General features: G+C 51.7%; 6 protein-coding genes across 6 annotated transcripts; 4 read left to right on the top strand and 2 right to left on the bottom strand.

Moving 5' to 3' along the window:
- Window positions 1–4,109: 4,109 nt before the first annotated feature.
- RHO25_008956 (uncharacterized protein) lies at window positions 4,110–5,513 on the bottom strand (the record flags this gene model as incomplete). The annotated part of the gene is made up of 2 exons (XM_023604752.2): window positions 4,110–5,192; window positions 5,340–5,513. The coding sequence occupies 2 exons, from the start codon at window positions 5,511–5,513 to the stop codon at window positions 4,110–4,112; spliced, it is 1,257 nt and encodes a 418-aa protein (XP_023460422.1).
- Window positions 5,514–6,772: 1,259 nt separating this feature from the next.
- Window positions 6,773–9,461, top strand: URE1 (Urease; the record flags this gene model as incomplete). The annotated part of the gene is made up of 3 exons (XM_023604753.2): window positions 6,773–6,793; window positions 6,876–9,314; window positions 9,381–9,461. The coding sequence occupies 3 exons, from the start codon at window positions 6,773–6,775 to the stop codon at window positions 9,459–9,461; spliced, it is 2,541 nt and encodes an 846-aa protein (XP_023460419.1).
- A 1,224-nt stretch (window positions 9,462–10,685) lies between these two features.
- RHO25_008958 (uncharacterized protein) lies at window positions 10,686–11,810 on the top strand (the record flags this gene model as incomplete). Its single annotated transcript, XM_023604754.1, has 4 exons — window positions 10,686–11,006; window positions 11,063–11,158; window positions 11,211–11,415; window positions 11,482–11,810. 4 exons carry the CDS (start codon window positions 10,686–10,688, stop codon window positions 11,808–11,810), a joined length of 951 nt encoding a protein of 316 aa, XP_023460420.1.
- A 538-nt stretch (window positions 11,811–12,348) lies between these two features.
- On the top strand, window positions 12,349–12,971 carry RHO25_008959 (uncharacterized protein; the record flags this gene model as incomplete). The annotated part of the gene is made up of 2 exons (XM_023604755.2): window positions 12,349–12,521; window positions 12,596–12,971. 2 exons carry the CDS (start codon window positions 12,349–12,351, stop codon window positions 12,969–12,971), a joined length of 549 nt encoding a protein of 182 aa, XP_023460417.1.
- Window positions 12,972–14,303: 1,332 nt separating this feature from the next.
- RHO25_008960 (uncharacterized protein) lies at window positions 14,304–17,029 on the top strand (the record flags this gene model as incomplete). The annotated part of the gene is made up of 2 exons (XM_023604756.1): window positions 14,304–14,661; window positions 14,790–17,029. The coding sequence occupies 2 exons, from the start codon at window positions 14,304–14,306 to the stop codon at window positions 17,027–17,029; spliced, it is 2,598 nt and encodes an 865-aa protein (XP_023460418.1).
- Window positions 17,030–17,382: 353 nt separating this feature from the next.
- On the bottom strand, window positions 17,383–19,980 carry RHO25_008961 (uncharacterized protein; the record flags this gene model as incomplete). Its single annotated transcript, XM_023604757.2, has 2 exons — window positions 17,383–19,493; window positions 19,545–19,980. The coding sequence occupies 2 exons, from the start codon at window positions 19,978–19,980 to the stop codon at window positions 17,383–17,385; spliced, it is 2,547 nt and encodes an 848-aa protein (XP_023460425.2).
- Between the last annotated feature and the right edge of the window lie 722 nt (window positions 19,981–20,702).

Here is a 20,702-nt window from a genome sequence, read left to right on the forward strand (position 1 = left end):
CATCACAAATTTATACCGGTTCCCAAAGGTGGCTCGAGAACTGAGCATCTCCATCGAGCCCGCCGCGACACTCTCTGGACCAAGACCTAGACCTGATGCATTCGCTGAATGGTATCAAAAAGAAAGTGGACATCATTACTATATTCAGCTCAAGGAGAGTGTTCAATCGAGCACAAGCAAATGCTGATCGGGTCTTGCAGGTAATATTCCAGATTCCTATCACCCAATGAGTCTTGATATACCAGCCGCATGCGGAATCCACGACAATCGGTCTTGGCTAAATGGTCGAGTCGTAAGTCGCTCACGAGAAGTGCAGGCTTGGTGCAGCATCACAGCACCCGCTCAAGTCGCCCTCTGCGATGTTGCGTTGGGAGCCTGGGGCAAAGCACGGTCCATGAGACAAGGACGATTTTTTGCTTTTGCGTCAGATTCTTTTCCTTTTGCCTTGGTATACAGACTCTGTTGCCTCTCTAACCCGCCCAAGTCTTCAATATCATTCAAGGCAGCCTCGAACAGGCATCATATTCAAACTGGCGGCCACCTCACATAACGATCGTTCTTGCCTTCATGGTTGAGCCGTAAGTCGCCATCGCCACTAAATCTGGACTGCGCTGCTCGCTTGTGGAACGACATGCTATCACAGAGATATTGACAACTTCTCTATACCAGTGCTTGTTCTTTGCTGCAGGTAGCTATGAGCCAAGAATGATTGTTCTTGCTTCTTCTAGTCACCCTTTTCTTCTTTTCTTAGCGAACGCTCTTGCGGTTCAAGAGGGGCACAAACATGGACTCTCGCGTGGCTGTGCAACAGTCACCGGCAATTCGCCCAGCGAGCTTCGAGAACCACATTTTGGGGGTCTTCTGCGTCGGGCGATCGATGAATGAAGCACAAATGCACCGTTGACTGTGGTTAGACTTTTGATCGGCGGACTGTTTGCACTTTTGCCCTTCGCTTGGCCCCTTTCCTCTGCCATTTTTTCGTCCCTAACGTAGCCACCGTGTATGCTTTCGCTCCAACCTGGTCCCCTAAGACCTTCTTTTGCAATGCTTGCAACAACGGGCAGCATTATATGTCCTTCGAGATTCTAGCCATTCAACGATCGTCCTTGCAAGCGTGGTCCAGTCGTAAGTCGCTTAGGATTCGTGCTGTCTACAGGAAGTCTCGGGAAGCACAATACAGACCATCTGGTCTATGTGGCTTCGCGCTTGCGCTTTCCGCGTGCTGCGTAGCAAGGGCGATTGTTTTTATGTTTTGCCCGTCTTTTGTTCTTTTCTTGCAACGTCTGCCTCTGGAATTTTTGTCTCGCGCTACTCGACTCTTCTACTATGTATGACTTGGAAAGATGGTTTACAAAGGACTCAAAAGTCACTCCGTTCAACGATCGTCCTTTGGCGAGATGGCTTAGTCGTAAGTCGCAGCATGCTGTGCTGTCTAAGATACTAGCATCGAGGGGTTAAGTTGCAGGCCATATAGACCTGTGCTCTTACCATATCCGGCCTGTGCTATGCGCTACGGGCGATTGTTTTGTCCATCCCTTACCTCTTTCTTTTTCTTTTTGCTCCTTCTGCCCCAATGAGCATAAATCTCTTTTGGTAGAAAGATACGGAAGTCACCCCTAGAATACAAGCCTTCCTCCACCACCTTAGCATTCGTCCTCTGCATCGTGGCAACGTCTTAAATCGGATCAACAAGACTTTGTCTGCAAGAAAATTCCATAGTAGCGTGCTGCGAGGCATACTGCAACTTGTAGCATCTCCGTCCTTCCTGCATGCTGTGTGCTAATGGCCAAATTTCGGGATTTTTTTGTCTTTTGTCTCGCCCGTTCGCTCCGTACTTCGTGCCTGCTCTCCTGCCAGCCCTCGATTCCGAATCTACGCATTATATGTAGTTTGAAAACTTCCACAGCAACGATCGTCCTTGGTGTCGTGGCAAAGTCGTAAGTCGCTTTTTTCAGAAAGCGCTGTCTGTAATGCATGCGTGAGGCATATTAGATAAATCTGTTTTCTATCAAAGATGTCGCGGACGTGGTGCTACGGCTTAAGGGCGATTGTTTTGCCCTTTCCATCCACTTTTCTGCTCTGCAGATTGCCTTCTCTGCTCTTCTTGGACATGTATTCTTTTGCTGCCTTCTTACCCGTTAGACAACCGTTATATAGCATTTCTACTATCGCTGCTTCAACAATCCGCCCTTGGCTAAGTGGTATAAGACATAAGTCGCATCCTTGGAATGCGCTGTCTGTTACGACCCTTCGCTCCTGTAATGGTATGAGGCCGACAGACCCCCACCATTTCGGGTGAGTGGAACCCACACCAAGCGCGATTGTTTTGCCTTTTGCACGTTCTTTTGCTTTCAGTCCATCATGGTTCATATCTTGCCAGCCTGTCTCTCCCTTTTGCTAGCCCTCATCTGCGAATCCAAGCTATATGTGCTCTGCTTTCCACGGTTTATACAACGATCGTCCTTAGTCTAGTGGTACCAGACATAAGTCGCAACCAACAGAATGCGCTGTCAAAGAACGCAACAGCAAGGGAGTAGATCCAGGAATCAACTCGTTTCCCGGATCGCCTCGGCCCATGGGTTGCAAGCCACGCGCTCTGGACGATTGTTTTTTGCCTCTCACACGCCTACTTTTCCCTTATTTTCTCACGAACTTATCGTTCGACCATCTGCTCGTTTTGCTAGCCTTTGGTTCCTAGCCCAAGCATTATATGCCATTCCTGTCGCACCTCTTCTAACGATCATCCTTGGTCTAGTGGTAACAGATATAAGTCGCGAACATCACGATCGCGCTGTCTTCAGACCAGCAACGAGTTCTCTTCCAAGGCTAGCTAGTAGACCTTCGTCGATAGAAAAACTGCCTGCATCGTGCTACGGCCCAAGGTTGATTGTTTTGCCTTATCCGAGAACTTTTGCTTTTCAGGTCTGCATCATAAGTCCTCATGGCATCTCCTTTCGCTTTTGCTAATCTCACCCTGATGTTCACGTATATCGATGCCTTGAAAGCATCGATGTTAACGATCGTCCTTGGTCTAGTGGTAAAGACATAAGTCGCACCTTCGTGCTGCGTTGTCCGAAAGCAGTACTTAATGCCGGCGCTATCAGGCCGGTTAGACCTGTGACCTGGCATTAGAGTAGCTGCTCTGCCCCTTCCTAAGGGCGATTGTTTTGCCTCGTCTTTGCACTTTTTGTCCGAATCCTTCATCGCCAAATTTTGAACCATATCTCTTCCTTTTGCTGATTATCCGGCCGTTGGTTTGAAGCCGTATACACCAGTTGAAAAGCATGCGTTGTAACAATCGTCCTTGGTCTAGTGGGTGAAGACATAAGTCGCTTTCCACAATGCGTTGTCTAAAAGCGGTACTCACTGGCAGCCGTACTAGGCCGATCAGACACATCTGACCGGTCGCGGTGCGGGAATGATAGACCACTTCTAAGGGCGATTGTTTTGCCCCCTTTCATCCTCTTTCCCTTCACATCCACAATCGCCATCCTTACAGCATACCCTCCCCTTTTGCTCCCCCCACCCCTTAGAATGAGGCCATATGTACCAGTTACCGAGCGTGGTTGTCAACAATCGTCCTTGGTCTAGTGGTAAAAGACATAAGTCGCAGTTTCGAGATTGCGCTGTTCGTAAATACATACATGGAGCGGACCGACGCGAGGCCGAAGACCTCCGGGACCTGTTGCGTAGGTCGTAACCACACACCAAGGGCGGTCGTTTTGCTACTTTTCCTCGTTGGCTTTTCAAATACCGTTTCGTAGTCTTTTGCATTTTGATACCACCTTTTGCCAGACTGTGCAATTTTGAGTGGTGGGCTGAGAGGTACGATATCGCCCATGTCAGTGATCAGACGGAGGGTATGGGGCTACAAGACAGGTAATCATCCATTGTACAGTTATCAGCATGTAGCAGTTCGCAAGCGCTCAGCAGGTATCTCTCATTCGTTCGATCAAGCAACTCAGTTCGCCTCCAGCAAGACGCCATCATACACTACCGCGGGTCGCATAGCTCCTCGTCCCTACCTTCATTGCAGAGTTCCTTCAAAATGTCCCCACATTTGAAGTCGATGGATACGGAAGAAAGAGATGTTCCGAAGGCTGGACTTCCTAAGCCGCAGCTGCTTCGCTCTTCCTCTTCTTGCGCTTCTTCTTCTCGGTTCCACTGCCAGCTTCCGCTTGACTCGACTCAGGCACTTGTAGCTGTGCAGCAGAAGCAGCTTGCTCAGCCAGCACATCATCCTTCTTACTCGACTTGCCACGCTTCTTCTTCTCGCCACCCTCAGCAGTGCCCGGCGTCTCGACCGCAGCTGCAGCCTTGCGCTTCTTCGAGCTCGCTTGAGGTTGCGATGGAGGTAATGCGAGGGAGCTGGAGGGTGTCATTTGAGCGATGGGAGCACTCGAGGTCAGTTGCGGGTCGATAGCCATGTTGGCGGCAGGAGTGGCATCGGCAGCGGCCTTGACTTTCTTTGGTCCAGCTTTGGGTGTCTTAGCCTTCGGTGGCGGAGGAGTCGGCAGCTTGGCTGGGACATCCTCATGCTCGTCGGACTCCTCACTGCTAGAGCTGTCGTCGGATGAGGAATCGTCGTCGCTCTCATCTTCTGCAGCGGCGACCACATCCGCAGGCAGAGCAGAGGGAGATTCCACCTCTGCATCTCCATCTTCAACATCCTCAGCCTTGCCACCTGCAGCTTTGTATGCCTTGGTAGCCTCCTCGTACGCGCTCAGCTCGCTCTGATACGCAGCGTGATATGGCTTGCGCTGAGCTTCAGTCATGGTCCTCCATCTTTCAGTGGCGATCTTGCTGATGTCGCCAGCCTTGGTGCCATCGCTGGGCGGGTTTGTAGCAACCTCTTTCGCGATGAATGGGCGCACCTCCTTCAAGTAGCGGAAGTAGGCGGTGAGTGGTCGCTTGGGCGCATTGGGGTCGCGTTGCTTGTATGGGCGCTTCTCTCGCTTCTTGGGATCGACCAGATTGCCGTTCGCATCGATGGGCGCGGCGGCGAGCTGGATCAAGCCATTCTGAATAGCTTGCTCTGCGACTTGAGCAGCGCCTGCGACGCCTTGAAAGGGCAGAAGCAGTTGGCTGATGTCGAAGTTGCCGGCGCCTTGCAGCACGACGTCGGTGTGGGCGATGTAGGCCTTGATGGCGGTGTCGATGGAGCTGCTCAGGCCGATGTACGCGCTGGTGAGCTGCGACGCGTTAGTTCATCGTTGGAGGTGAAGTTGCATCGGCTGTTGCTATGCGCCAGTCGCGTCGAGGCTGCCTTTGTTGTCGCGTCGCAAAGTTCGGCGTAGGTGAAGTTGGCCGTGATGCGACGAGGGAGTGTGAAGACATACAGCATTGCGCGTCTGGATGAAGCGCTCCGTGTCGACCGACACCTGCAGCGTTGGAGGATAGGCCATCGCGTTGCCGTTGCTGTTTTGATTTGTGTGGTTTGGGCTGTTATTCGCGGCCCACGAGACGAGCTGGTGAAAGTGGTCGGGATATTGGTGGCCGTTGGTGGAAGCCATGCCGCGTGGTTGATGGAGGATTTGATGGGGAAATGAGTGTGACGAGACGAGAATTTCAACGAGCGCGTGCTGGAAAGTCGGTGGCTGCCCATCGGATACTCGGGCTCAATTCGGCTTAGCGGGGAGCAGGCCAAAAGAAACTTCCCCTCCAATTTCATGAGACAAGCTCCCTCTCTGTCCACCACCACAAATCACTTGCTACTCCGCATCTTCTTCCAATGGCCAGTCGTCTCCGAATGCTCTGGAAGGGGATGTTGATAACCTGCAGTATCAGTTTCTAGCCCAGCCAGTAGAAACGGCGCAGACAAGATACATCTCCTCTGCTTTTGGTCAGGTCATGGGCTGGCAGATGAGTTAATCAAATCTGGCCTAGGAATAAGCTGCAAGGGTCGCCCGCTGCATCAAAAATCACGACTGCTTGTTCCACCCTTCAACCTGCCCTCAATTGCTTCGGCTTCCACTTCACTAACGAAGATTTGCTTGGGAAACCATTCAACCAGCCGAGCCATTGACATGAGCAGTCTTCATGGCCGAATCGTCCGGCTCACGCTCGCGACTATGGGCACATTGGATTGACATGTTTGACGCACTCACAGATCAGGAGTCTATACATATGTCCAGCTTTTGCAGCGCTACTGCCAGGCCTTTGCATCCCTTCGTACGCCGGGCGCAGTCGGGGCGTGTAGTCCTCTCTCGGATCGACATTGCGAATGCCATCAGGCAGGTTGTGCTGGGCTGCACGGCGATATGCAACATCCCATGACAAGTGAACTTGCATGGCCAATCTAGTTAGCTATTGAGCACACTTGCATCCTGACCGACTACTATTCCTCATCTCCTAGCTTTGGCAAGAGCGTCGACATCTCGGCCGCGCACGTCCACGGCAGCACCCGCTAGTGCCAAGTGCATCTTTCCAAGTGAAGCATTCCACCATTTGCTCCCTCTCCTCCTGCATCAAACTCCCACAATCCATCACTTGTATTCATCTCTCCATCCCGCTTCAAGACAAAAGACAGTCTTACTCGATAGGTTCAAGTATACATTATCCAACAAACTCTCTTATCTCTTATCGCTCGCCTGGAACAGCGGCCGCCCCAATTTAACCTACACCCCCCCCGCTTTTGCGCTCTTCAAACTACTTTGCTACTCTTTCTGCTGGAGCTGAACCCTGCCATGCATTTCCTATTTACCCAAACGTAACCGTTTCCATGCGACAGCTCCTCTCACCTAAACAGATCGTCACTCTTTCCTAACTCACCATGCAATTGGCACCGAAGGAGGTAAGTACTCTCCCCATGCATCCCAATGGCTCTCACAACAAACTTCCAACCCTCCAAACACCCATTGACACTTTGCGCATAGATCGACAAACTCCTCATAACCCAAACCGGCTTCCTCGCCCAACGCCGTCTCGCCCGGGGCGTCCGTCTAAACCACACCGAAGCCCTCTCCCTCATCGCCTGCGTCCTCCACGAACTCATCCGCGATGGAACCCACTCTGTCAGCGACCTCATGTCCCTGGGTACAACCCTCCTCGGCCGCCGCCACGTCCTCCCCTCCGTGCCCCACACCCTCAAAGAATTAATGGTCGAAGGCACATTCCGGAATGGAACCTACCTCGTCACCGTCCACGATCCTATCGCGACCGATGAAGGGAATTTAGAAAGGGCGTTGTATGGATCACTATTGCCTGTGATGGATAAGGGGAGGGAAAATGAGGTTTTTTCGTGGCCGCCTGTGGAAGGGTTGGAGGTTTGGGGGGAGAAGGAAATGCCGGGGGCTGTTGTTGCTGTGAGAGGGAAAGAGGGGAGGATAGCATTGAATGAAGGGAGGAAGAGGTTGAAGTTGAAGGTCACGAGTAAAGGTGATAGACCAATTCAAGTGGGGAGTCATTATCATTTTGTGGAAACGAATCCGAAATTGGAATTTGATCGGTTGAAGGCTAGAGGGATGAGATTGGATATTCCGGCGGGGACGTCGGTGAGGTTTGAGCCCGGGGAGAGTAGGACTGTTACGCTGGTGGAGATTGCGGGGAATAAGGTGATACGAGGAGGGAATGGGTTGGCGAGTGGTGGGGTGCATGCTGTGAGTGATGAGGGGTTGTTGCAGAGGTTGAAGGAGGGTGGGTTTTTGCATGTGGAGCAGCCGAGGGCGGATGCGAGGTTGTTGGAGGGGTGTACGATGGATCGGGAGAGTTATATTGCTATGTTTGGACCTACGACGGGAGATCGAGTGAGGCTTGGAGCGACGGATCTGTGGATCTCAGTGGAGAAGGACTTGACAGTCTACGGAGACGAGTGTTCTTTTGGAGGCGGCAAGACGATTCGTGACGGCATGGGACAGGCTTCGGGAAGAGCTGACAAGGACTGCTTGGATACCGTCGTTACCAATGCGCTCATTGTGGACTACACGGGCATCTACAAGGCGGATATTGGCATCAAAGATGGCATCATTGTTGGCATTGGCAAAGCTGGAAATCCGGATGTGATGGAAGGCGTCGATCCCAACCTCATTGTTGGCGCTGCGACAGATGTCATTGCTGGCGAACACAAGATCGTCACATACGGAGGCTACGATTCGCATATTCACTTCATCTGCCCTCAGCAAGCATACGAAGCAGTGGCGAGCGGCATCACGACTTTCCTGGGAGGAGGTACAGGACCAAGCACCAGCACAAATGCTACGACTTGCACGCCAAGTGTCAATATGATGAAGTGGATGCTTCAAGCATGCGATGACTTACCGATCAATGTTGGAATCACGGGCAAAGGTAACGACGCAGATCCCGCAGGTCTGATAGATCAAGTTGAAGCTGGTGCATGCGGACTGAAACTGCACGAAGACTGGGGCACAACACCTGCCACAATCGACACATGTCTCTCCGTTGCCGATGAACACGATATCCAAGTCCTCATCCACACCGACACCCTGAACGAATCCGGCTTTGTCGAAACCACAGTCGCAGCTTTCAAAGACCGCACAATTCACACCTACCACACCGAAGGTGCCGGCGGCGGCCACGCCCCAGACATCATCTCCGTAGTCGAACACCCTCACGTCCTCCCTTCATCCACAAACCCCACCCGCCCCTACACCGGCAACACCCTCGACGAACACCTCGACATGCTCATGGTCTGCCACCACCTCTCCCGCAACATCCCCGAAGACGTCGCCTTCGCCGAATCGCGCATCCGCGCCGAAACCATCGCAGCCGAAGACGTCCTCCACGACATCGGCGCAATCAGCATGATGTCCTCCGACTCCCAAGCCATGGGCCGCTGCGGCGAAGTCATCCTCCGAACCTGGAACACAGCCCACAAAAACAAAGTCCAACGCGGTTTCCTCCCCGAAGACGCCGGAACAGACGTCGACAATTTCCGTGTCAAACGTTATATTTCGAAATATACCATCAACCCGGCCATCGCGCAAGGGATGTCCCATCTTCTCGGTTCTATTGAACCAGGGAAACTCGCGGATCTTGTCCTCTGGGATCCTGCGAATTTTGGTGTGAAACCTGCGCAAGTTGTGAAAGGGGGGATGATTGTTTATTCGCAAATGGGTGATCCGAATGCTAGTATTCCGACTGTGGAACCTGTGATTATGCGGCCCATGTTTGGGGCGATGGTTCCTGGTGCGAGGGGGATTGCGTGGGTGAGTGGGAGGAGTATTGAGAGTGGGAAAGTTGCATCTTATGGATTGAAGAAGAGGGTGGAGGCTGTGAAGAATTGTAGGAGTGTGAAGAAGGGGGATATGAAATTTAATGGGAAGATGCCGAGGATGAAGGTTGATGCGGAGAGATATGTGAGTTCTTGATCTCCAGATTTTCTTCGCTATGGTGTTTGTTGTTGTTGCTGACTTGTGTGATAGATTGTCGAAGCGGATGGCGAGGAGATGAAGGCTGAGCCGGCGGATACGCTGCCTTTGAGTCAAGGGTATTTTATCTTCTGAGCAGGTATGGATCAAAATTAGGAAACAAATGAACCTCGATGACTCCAAAACACAGGGCGTGACCAGAACTCGCAGCATAAGCACAATTTTTGCGTTGGCTTTCTTGCACCTGCCTACCTGGCCTTGCTCTGGTCTTGTGCCGAGATCGGGTTCGCGGCATTGTTGTGAACGCTGGAGACCAGTATGCTTCCGAGAAACAACAGAAAAAATGGGCCGGAATGTTTGAGCTTCAATGAGCTACTCGAGCAACAGCAGGTTTTCTGTCCTGCCTATTAGCCATACCACTCGGCGCGGCAACTCCAAGTCCCAATGGCGAGGTGCCTGGGAGTTCGGCATCGCGATGATCTTGCGGATGACGATACAGCCACTGAGGGAAGCCACATGCATAAGAGTATGCTGTCGTCATCAAGCACGAAGACGTGGTCTACTGACAATGACATGTATTGCACGTGGAGTCGGTGCGCGCCGGATCGTCTGCTTGCTGATCGCAGTGACCTTACATGGCTAATGCAAAGCCCCATCAGCTGAGCTCGAAAGGCCCGCCACCAGCCGCAACAATGTACGAATGACGAATGTGTACCAACGTGCCTTGGAGCAGAAGACCTCCAGTATCACGCCACAAGCCGGCAGTTGTCGAATACCTGGCGTCGATCATAGCAAGAACAACCTCTTCACCCAAAAGCATGGCCACGGACAGCCCGGAAACATGCCCTAAACCGCGGTATGCCGAACATGATGTGATGCCCAGTGCGCGAGTGGCTGTGTATCCCGATTGCCGATTCCTTTCTCAGCCTGCCGGTTCCTTCAAGCCGGTGGACAGAGCGTCATCTTGAGCAGACGATTGAGATTGCCTTTCCTGCGTGCCGCGCACACGGCACAACATCCCATACCTCAACGTCCATTGGTCTTGGAGCTATCGTGGGATCCACGATCTCGACAGCTGACTCGCAGATGGACAAAGGAATGCATACGATTTGCTGTGACTGTGCGCCACACATCGCGGCAGATGCGCCACTGACAGAGCCAGAAAAGCGTAATAAGTCGAGCTAAGTGCCAACTTCTCAGCGTCGTCCTAACTCCCAAATAGGAAAACACTGGAGTAGCGTGTAGATTCGCGAGCGAACGACTATAACCTGGTCGCTGCACAAGCCTGTCTGGGGAATCCTTGCCCCCTGTCTCATCTATCGACTTCACGTTGCACACGTTGCACGCAGTGTTGCAATCATGAATACCGACGCGAAGGTCGTGAAGCATCCTCACATTAGCAAGCTCATTCGAAAGATCCCCATTAACAGGCACTGGAAGGGGCACATCGTCGCAATCATCGGAGAATTCGTTGGCACGTTCTTCTTTCTCTTCCTTGCATTTACAGGAGCACAAACTGCCAATGTATCGTCAAATCCGAATACTGGCGACACGGTGATCACGGAAGCGCCGCAAAAGACACCACAACAACTTCTCTACACTGCGCTGTCATTCGGCTTCTCTTTAGCCGTCAATGCCTGGGTCTTCTTCCGCATCAGCGGAGGGCTATTCAACCCTGCCGTACGTTGCTCTTCACCTGAGCAATGCTTGCCATGTAAAACTGACATCGTATACAGGTCACCTTGGGTATGGCACTCATCCGCGCCATCACCATCACGCGTGCCATCTTCCTGTTCGTCGCACAGATGCTCGGAGCCATCGTTGCCGCATTCGTATGAAATTCCCGAGAGCTGCGACGGTCGAGCCACAACTAATGTATCGCAGGTCGTACAAGCGCTATTCACAGGAGACTTGAACGTCGCAACAACTTTATCAGACACAACAACAATCGCGCAAGGCGTCATTATCGAGATGCTTCTCACCTCTGTCCTAGTCTTCACGATCTTCATGTTGGCCGCAGAGAAGCACGTCGGAAATTTCATCGCTCCCGTTGGAATCGGTCTCGCACTCTTCAGCGCAGAACTCACTGGTGAGCAAAAGAGCAAGCAAAACAACACATACTTATCGCAGGCATACTGACCAAGTATTCCTCCAGGTGTCTTCTGGACCGGAGGCTCCCTCAATCCCGCACGCAGCTTCGCCCCTTCAGTCGCAACCTCCGCCATCGGAACAGCCGGCTGGGATTCAGAGCAGTGGGTCTATTGGGTCGGTCCCTTTGCCGGCTCAGGTCTTGCAGTGCTCCTCTACAAGTTGATCAAGATTCTGGAGTACGAGACTGCAAACCTCGACGATGATCCGGAGGCGGGTGTCAATCCAGCGGCACCTACAGAGCCTCCTGCTCGACGGATCGCGAGCGACGACACATTAGATCGCAAGGGGCACAGTTCTGATATGGATCCCATACCACCAGCTGGCAGGGTGTGAGTTCTGCGGTAATTGCTACATGAGGTATAGAATGTTACGACTTTACGAAGTTATGGATATGTAATAATATACATGAGTGATGAATGACCTTGATGGACATGCATCTTTTGCTTGGCCACATTATAAAAGATTCTTCTATCCAGCATTGCCCCCACTAGAGTGCCGTTCTTCACACCTTCTCGTCAGCAGCTGGAGCTCCAGCTCCACGACAGCCCAGACGTCATCGACTACTTTCGAACCGCTTACCAATAGTGTCACCGACGATGAGCAATCAGCATGCAAGTCAGAGCTCTGAACACAAGCACTGCTCTGTATTGTGTTCGTTATCTGATTGTCCCGCTGCTGCGACTTCCGTGTAGCCCTTGGACTGCGTCCAGACCGCTTACCTTGTCTACATCGAGGTTAGGTAAGTACAAATAGCTTCCTGCTTCAGCTGCAAGGACACTTCTTTCCTACCTCATTTCAAAGATCTCACCCTCTCCACACAAGACCTCTCGAAACAGAACTCGCCCCATAAGAACAAGCAGCTCGCTACAAAATGTCTCCGAAAGAAATTGTCCTTCCATCCGAAGGAGCTCATGGCGAGAAGGATGGAACAGCAACGGCAACTTGCTACTGCGGTGCAGTACAAATCGAGGTGCCTACCGAAGGAGAAGGATTGGTAGACACTTTCATCTGCCACTGCACAGATTGCAGGAAAATCACAGCTTCGTGAGTAGCCACTTCCATCACCTTCATCAAAAGCGAAAAAAACCCAGGTACAAATCGATCTGACACTCTCCCAGCATGTTCGCCTCCAACTTCGTCGTCAAAGACTCCCACCTCAAACACCTTCGCGGCGAAAACAAACTCACAAAATTCAAACAATCCGCCACAATCGCCACAGGAAACTGGATGGAAAATTCTTTCTGTTCTGTCTGCGGAACTCTCATGTATAGACGTTCCGAAGGGTTTCCTGGAATGTCGATTCCAAGGATCGGAACGATTGATGATTTTGGATTGCAGGAGACGAAGTTTAAGCCGAGGATTGAGACGTTTGAGAAGGATCGGTGTGCGTGGTTGAAGCCGGCGGAGGTGAAGGAGCATGTTGAGGGGGCGTATTATACGGCGGGGAAGGAGTGGAAGAGTAGTCATGATGGGGTGGGAGGGAAGGGAGAGTGACTGGGATGGAGGAAGGAGGGGAAGGGAGGGAAGTTGTGAGACATGAAGCCGTTGGTGGAACCATGGAGGACTGGAGTAATGCGATTTACTTGTAAGTGGGACTTGGCATGTACTACTCAACAGACAGAAGACTGCCTAGCTGCCGACAGCCAAATGGAAACTGAGTAACACCCACACATTGTCCTCTGTTCTCGCGACCTTGGCTGCACGGCACGTTTCTTGAGACAAAGTGCACTCAAATGCTCCGGGCAGACAGAGTGCGCAGCATTGGCCTTAGGTAACTGTTCTGCTTTCCGGCGGGAGACTGCGTCCGATTGTTTTCCAGAACATACTGACTGCAAATAGGGCTAATCCATGTCCAAGTTACAGATATGAAAAGCTTCATGCTGCCCAAGCTGCTCACTTGACTTTGCTGCAGGCTGTTCCGATGGCACGAACGTGGGCTCACAGTTGGTGATGTTCTGTTGAAAGAGCAAAGCAAAGAAGTCGACAAACTTTGATCGTCTCTTTGGAGCGAACTAGGACCGAGCGATTCTGTTTGCTGTAACGTATCAGAGCGATTTTTGAGAAGCAGGCATTGGATTGCACACTGCACGGATCTTCTCTTTCCGCCTGCGATGAGCACTTCGCATCATTGATTCGCTTACACAGACAAGCGCGACATACGACATGGATCCATGAAAGCAACTTTGGACTCACAGCCTACATTTCGGGCAGTGCTGGCTTGCGGTTTGCAGTTGGATGAGATAGTAACCCGTCTAGACCTGGGCGCAGCCGGCCTCACGATAAAGATACCTTTGAGGGTGGAGTTCACCCACTTGTACCCACTCTTCTACGGAATCTTCGCGTCCATCCATCGTGCAGTAGGCAAAATGTCCAACGCAGGATCCCTGCAGTCCATCACACTGAGTGACCGGGGCTGAGTGCATGATGCGAGCGATTAAGTGCATGCTGTGCCACTGCTGTGCGTTGTGGGCGCTTAGAACAGCTATCTCCACACAGCTCAGCTCGTTGCAAACATCCAAAACATCGAAACTCGCAACATTCTGTGGGACGACACTCGTGCAAAAGACACCAGATATGTCAGGCGCAGAGGTTGTTCAACTTGTGAGCGCTTGTATTGATCTTACCAAAGCAATCGTTACCATCGCCCAAACGGCAAAGGACTCCCAAGGACTCCCTCCAAAGGTCTCCAGATTATTTGAAGAATTGCCGGCTGTGTAAAGTCTTTTCCAAAGGGCGCTGCAGCGCAATGTTGACGTCGAACTCCCACAAGACACACAACCTGGTGTCACACTCGTGCTAAAGCATTGCGAGCAAGATCTACAAACAATGAACCAACTATTCGAGAAGATCTGTCCCAAGGTTGGGGCGAATAGCCTGCAGCGTACATGGAAGGGCACATCTGCGATCGTCTCAGGCAAGGATGTCAAATTGCAAGATTTGTGGGCCTCTATGAGAAACCATCTGGACACTCTGGAGACGAAGCACATTCTCGACATCGGAGACCAGCGGGATGACTTGACCAAGATCGTGCGTTCTTTAGCGGATGAACGAGAAGCAACCAACCAGTACAGCGTGGCTGGAAGCATGTACCAGATCAATGGTGGAACCATGTTTCACAATAGTGGTGATCAAGCGACCAACTATCAAGCTGGAGGCAGCCAGTCATTTGTGTTCAACAACAGAAGTAGGTAAATATTGCACCATGGAAAGATCATCGACACGATGATGGAACCGCACGAATTGTGATTTGAGGTTGATGTGCGAGTGTGTGAATCCTGTTCATGACCATTACTTATTTGTTTCGCTTTCCAGACGTGCATGTACATGCGAAGAAAGACGATGACGGCTCCCCACTTCAATGTCTATCCTCTCTTGCTTTCCCGCAGATGACAGCGCGAGGGGACTTTGGTCTGAAGCAGCACGTTTCATGTGATTGGGCGATGGAGAATTCTTTCTATACTAAGTGGCATGATGAAGGCGGTCTGTTATGTATCAGGGGCAGAGCCGGCACTGGCAAATCGATGCTCATGGAGGCCATTGTGACAAGTCTAAGACACAAGATGCCGAATACCCTGACGCTCTCGTTTCATTTCAATAGGCGCGGACAGCTTCTACAGTACACCCCACACGGACTTTTTCGATCTATGCTTCATCAGCTGCTTTCGCAAGATGAGGCACTGCTTTCGAAATTTTGCCGAGATATTAGCTTCGAGAAACGTGTTAGAGAGTACGGAAAGCCAGGCACAAATTGGGACTGGGATGAAATCGATTTGGATTCAAGTTTTCTCAGGAGCTGTGAGCAGTACGTCCGAGAGCATAAGAAGATCAGGTTGCTGATCGACGCACTTGATGAGATTGGCGAGAACAGTGCCAGAGAGCTTCTCCGTTGGTTGGAAAAGCTCTTTGACAAGGCTCCAGGTGCCATTGCTATCTGTATATCTTGTCGACCATATCCTCGTGTAGGGTCATCGTGGACATGTATGGACATGGAACAGATGAACAGGACCGCCATTGAGGCATATGTCCGCTCATCTCTGGAGGAAGGGATGTGTCGAATGTCCGCAATTGACAAGGAGCGAGTGATCAACGACATTGTTCAGAGAGCGAACGGTGTATTCCAATGGGTAGTTCTGGTCACGCGAAGAGTCCTAAGTCTCGAGCAAGAGAGTGTTGCATTCATCTTGACCGATATCCTCAAGACTCCCGCAGAACTGGACGAAGTATACCGACACATGATGGAGCAGCTGAATCCGAGCGACAAGAGACTTGCATTCCCTATTTTCCGCTGGATCACACTCGCTGGCCGACCAATGTCCCTGGTCGAACTGCGCTACGGAGTAGCGATAGACCCGCTTTCACGGTTGCGATCGACCGAGGACTGCATGAGGTCAATTAATTGGTGCATGCACGATGATGAGCTTCGCGAGAGGGCTTCCCGGCTGTCACTAGGGTTGATTCGCGTCGTCTCTGATACGACTGGCCAGACGATCGTCCAATTCGACCATGAATCTGTGCGAAGTTTTATGCTTCGCGGTGGCTTGCAAATACTTGAAGGCGGAGAGAGCATAAAGTCGGAAGAGCCAATGGTGGGCCGAGAACATAGCGCACTAGCTGCGATATGTGTGCATTTCTTGGCGGCACAGGATGTTCTCGATGCTGAGCTTGACACAGATGAGTTCAACAGGCTGCAGGGAGGATCGCAGGGGTTGGGAGAGGCCTTGAGATTCGTGAATTACGCCACTCATTACTGGATCATGCATGCAGCTGAGGCCGAACTTTCAGGAGTCTCGCAGAGACATCTGATTGGGATGACTGACTGGCCAGCGAATGAATTGTGGGTGCACTGGGATCAGCTATGGAAATCCCGGCGGTGGGGATCGCTAGCGAGAAGAGAACATTGTGAGCGTACAACATTACAGCATGTCGCTGCCCGATTCGGGCTTTTGAGCATAGTCACAGAACTGATAGCTCGAAGCAAACAGGGCGGAAAGCTGAAGGCAAAATTATCCAGGTGGCGCTGGCAGAATGATGGTACACTGGCAAAGGACGGCAATCGCTGGATGCCGATCGTCTATGCAGCCTACGGGGGCCATCTCGAGGTCGTAAGGGCTCTTCTTACTGTCAGTGCATCGAGTGCAGACGGCTGGCACGGTGGCGGACGCACACCTTTCATCTGCGCGGCAGAAAGAGGACATCTTGAAGTGGCCAAGCTACTTTGGAGCACCGGAAGAGTGAACTTGTTTCACGTAAGCGATTTGAGGCCTTTGCCACTCTTCCTCGCAGCCATGAATGGACACGACGGCATCGTCAAGTTCATTCTTAAGGAGGGAATAGGAGACGTGAATGCAGCCGTTGACCGGGAGACGCCATTGCATAGAGCGGTTGAATACGGACGCACGCAGGTCGTACAAACACTCGTCCAGGAGAAGAAGCTGATCATCAACGCTGTCAATCATAACGGCCAAACTGCGTTGGATCTTGCTCGTGAAAGCGGGCACGTTGAAATTCAGCAAGTGCTCATTGACCGAGGAGCAGTAACGGGCGAAAGGTAGCAAAACGCTGGAATGTATACCCTTGAGCAGCAGTCTACCTCGACAACAGCTCAAACGTCAAGTGCCGCTGGTTCAGCACAAGAAATGGCAAGTGGCAGAGATAGCAATCATGGACTTATTATTGACACCTGCCACATTCAGCGCACTTGGGTCTTGGAAGCCGCGCTGCTCCAAGGTTGCGGCTGCAGGTTTTGAATCAGGGAAGCTAAGGCTCGACGGTCGACAGGACGCTTGGTCACAAAGAAAATTATCAGCTCGAATTCCATCCTTCGGTGGACCGTCGATCTCAACATTATCCATTATCATAACTATCTCATCCGCATTATCATCATCAAGCCACAATAGTATCATGCCTACGAAGCATGATACTGCTGATGCTGAAAGTCATAGATATCATACCCCTCGCTTCCCTGCCGGGTCTGCACCCCATCATGCTGCGAGTGCTGCTGATGACCATCTTGGTGATGTTGGCCAATATGCGCCATGTAACCGCTCGCATCTGCCAAAGCTGCCAAAGCGTCCTCGTCCTTGATTACCGCCTCCTGCCCGGCACCACCATAAGCTTGCTGGCTGTCGTGTGGTGAGATGCCGTAGGTTTGGCTGTATTGTTGACTGTCGTCATATGGGGTTACGCTGTAGTCTTGAAACGTTGCTGTTGTGGATCGGGATTCGACACCGCATGTCGCAGGGACGTCGAGATTGAAACTGTATGGGTCATGCTGTTCGGTACTGCTGTGGGCGTCGCCGTCCTCCAGAGTCGCGCCGGCAGACATGGCAGCTTGTGGAGCAGGCGTCTGGCTTTGTGGTAGATGATGCTGCTGAGAGCCATCGAAGCTTTCGTACCACTGCGTGTCGAAGTCGTGATGACTGTAGTCCTGTGTTCCGTAATTCTCCAGAGCAGGATCGGTGGCAAAGTCCGCTGTTGCACTGGCACCAAAGTCAAATGCGGATGCATCAAAGGCACTAAAGTCCATATTGTCGTAGGAGATGTTGATGTTCCCACCAGTGAAGTCGAATGCATTGTCGCCATCTGGCGGGAAAAGTTCCACGGCAGAGTTTGGTGCTGTGTTTGTTCCGTCGTTCGTATCGAAGTCGTTTGATGAGGACCAGACTGCCGAATTGAGAGCGCTATTGGATGAAGACGATGTTTCGTACTTGAATGGCGATTGTAGCGTAGCCGGTTGTTGTTGTGTCATAGATACATATGCGTCCGCACCGTAAGTCTGCAAGCCAGGATACTCGTAGACACTGTCCACCCTGTCGGTCTTGAGGTCCAAGTATGGAGCAGCGGCTTCAGCATAATCTGTTCCATAGAGAGCCACTTCTTTTGCCTCCGATTTGGCCGAGTCTGGAGTCGGCACACTCAGCTGTCTCCAATAAGCACGTCCTTCTTCCGCCCGACTCAATCGGAATTTCCAGTAGATGAGCAACAACCTCTGGCCAGTCCCGTCAGGCATCTTGATCACAATCTCTTGTAATGCCGTTGTATCTCTCAACTCCTCGTCGACCTTCTCTCTACCATCTGTTGTATTTCCGAACATCCCACACACGGCATCCCTCAATCCAGCAGCTGGACTCTTCAGCTTGTTTGCCAAAGCCCCCAGCTTCATCGCCCAGAATGTAGAACCGAACTTGATCAATGTCTCCAGCCTTGCCGACCCGTCACCATCATCTACCCAATCATCCCAGGGTACCGGATGCGAACTGCCGAAGTCCTTCTGCAAAACCCCCTTCTCGTAGAATCGGTTGCAGCAGAACACCATAGAGTCCTGGGGGAGTCGCTGCGAAGAACAGGACAACGAGATGCCCAGCTCAACATTTGTCTTGTCCTTCCAAGTTCCTGTTGGAAAAGCGATGGAAGCCTCAGCAAATAGAACATTACAGTCAATGGGGCGAGCAGAATGCAAGCTTGCCAGAAGAGGGAACTCGGAGGTAAACTCATCCCAAGTAGGATGTATGTGGTCTTTGAGCGGAGCTGGGAGATTCTTGGTATAAGTATGTAGTCGTTCAGGCTCTGCACCCGGGGCTTTCCGTTGAACAAACATCTCGAACGCGATCGGGTGAAAGACAGAAAGGCTCTGTTTGATTTGTGGCAGAGTGTGGTAAAGGTTCGCAGTTTCCATTGACGGTGCTCCAGCGGCAATGGAGCTGCGTGTGGAGTAACTGCCGGGTGCTGTAGCAGGGTATTGTGATGCTCTTCGGCCTCCGACTGGATAGTGTCCGCCTCCTTGGTAGTAATATCGGTGACTGTGCCCGGTCAAATCCTCCTTGGAGAGGTAGCGCATGATGTGTGGATCGGATTCGACGAAAGGTTTCAGTACTTGGATGTGGCTGGAAACTTGCTTTCGTGTTCGAGCTTCGCCAGTGTGTTCTTCGATATAGTCGGCGATTAGTTCGTTGCGGCCGCGTTGCTTATCTTTGTGTGGAAGCTTTCTTCGGCCCATGGGAGGCCAGTTGACAAGTGCTATGAGACGTAAGCATTAGACACGAGGGTATGGAATTGTGACGAACGTACCCTCGAAGAAAGCATACTCCAATCGATCGGGCCACTTCTGCTCCGAAACTCCCTTGTCCTCCTTGTGTTGTCGATTGCGATACTTCATGTAGCCATCTGATGATCGAAAGCGATGGAAAAGATACCGTGCCTCCTTCCTGATCTGTTGAGGATCCCTCTGTCCATGATGAAACCTCTGCTGCGGGTGTCGAAGTCGATTGTGTTGTAGAAGCGAATGAGTGTTTGTGTGCAGTGGGCGGGGAACTTGTTGATAGGCGGGATAAGTGTTCTCCGTAAGGTATGAAGCAGGATACTTCTGATCTACCGATGCGGCGTAGTAATCCTGCTGTCGATTGCCCGAATGTTCCTGTAGCACTCTTGATGATCGAGTGTATGACTCCTGATGATGAAGCGGTGCATTGGAGGGCACCACTGGTGTTGGCTGAAGCATCGTCATGGTAGAAGACATGCAATCCGCTCCGGATCGAGGCACGAAGAACAAGAATGCCGCCCTTTCGAAGAATGTCTGAGAGCCCTCTCAACCGCTCAGGCCGTGATTCGTCGCAGTGAGTAGAGATATGTCTCTGACAAAAGGAACGCACACTGTAAAGGAATGACTATGGTGAGCGTGATCAAAAAGAGCGTCGTGGTAGGCAGCAAAACCGCGGATGACGCCGTCGTTGCTACGCAGAATAGGCAGTATATACAGGTCGATGATCTAGACAGGCAAAGGGTGGCGCTGACAGAGTCTTGTGTCGCCATCAGGGACCCAGGAGGAACAGCAGCAATCTCGGCCACATCCTCTGCTCATGCGCGCAAAGGTGGGTCGGATAGTGTACCGATTGCACAACCAAAAAGTGGCCAGCATGAGCAGGTGAGTTCGCACAGACCGTGCAGACAGGTCTCATCAAAGTGGAGTGCAAGGGCATCGAAGGCGACGATGTAACGCCTGGCAGAAGAGCGATCGAGAGAGGGATGGGGATTGGCTTGGCAGTGGTGGCCAATCTCCAAGTAAGACAGTCGGCGTGGCATATGGAATGCGATATTGAAGGCGACGGAATGTAAGCATTGTGTTGGCCCGTGTCGTCGAGATAGAAAGGCAGTATTTTCCGAACGACGTCCGGCTCGAGTTTTTGTTGAAGTCATCGTCTGCAAAGCACTTGAACACTGCATCTCGGT

This window comes from Cercospora beticola, chromosome 5 (assembly GCF_033473495.1).
Source record: "Cercospora beticola chromosome 5, complete sequence".
NCBI lineage: Eukaryota > Fungi > Ascomycota > Dothideomycetes > Mycosphaerellales > Mycosphaerellaceae > Cercospora > Cercospora beticola.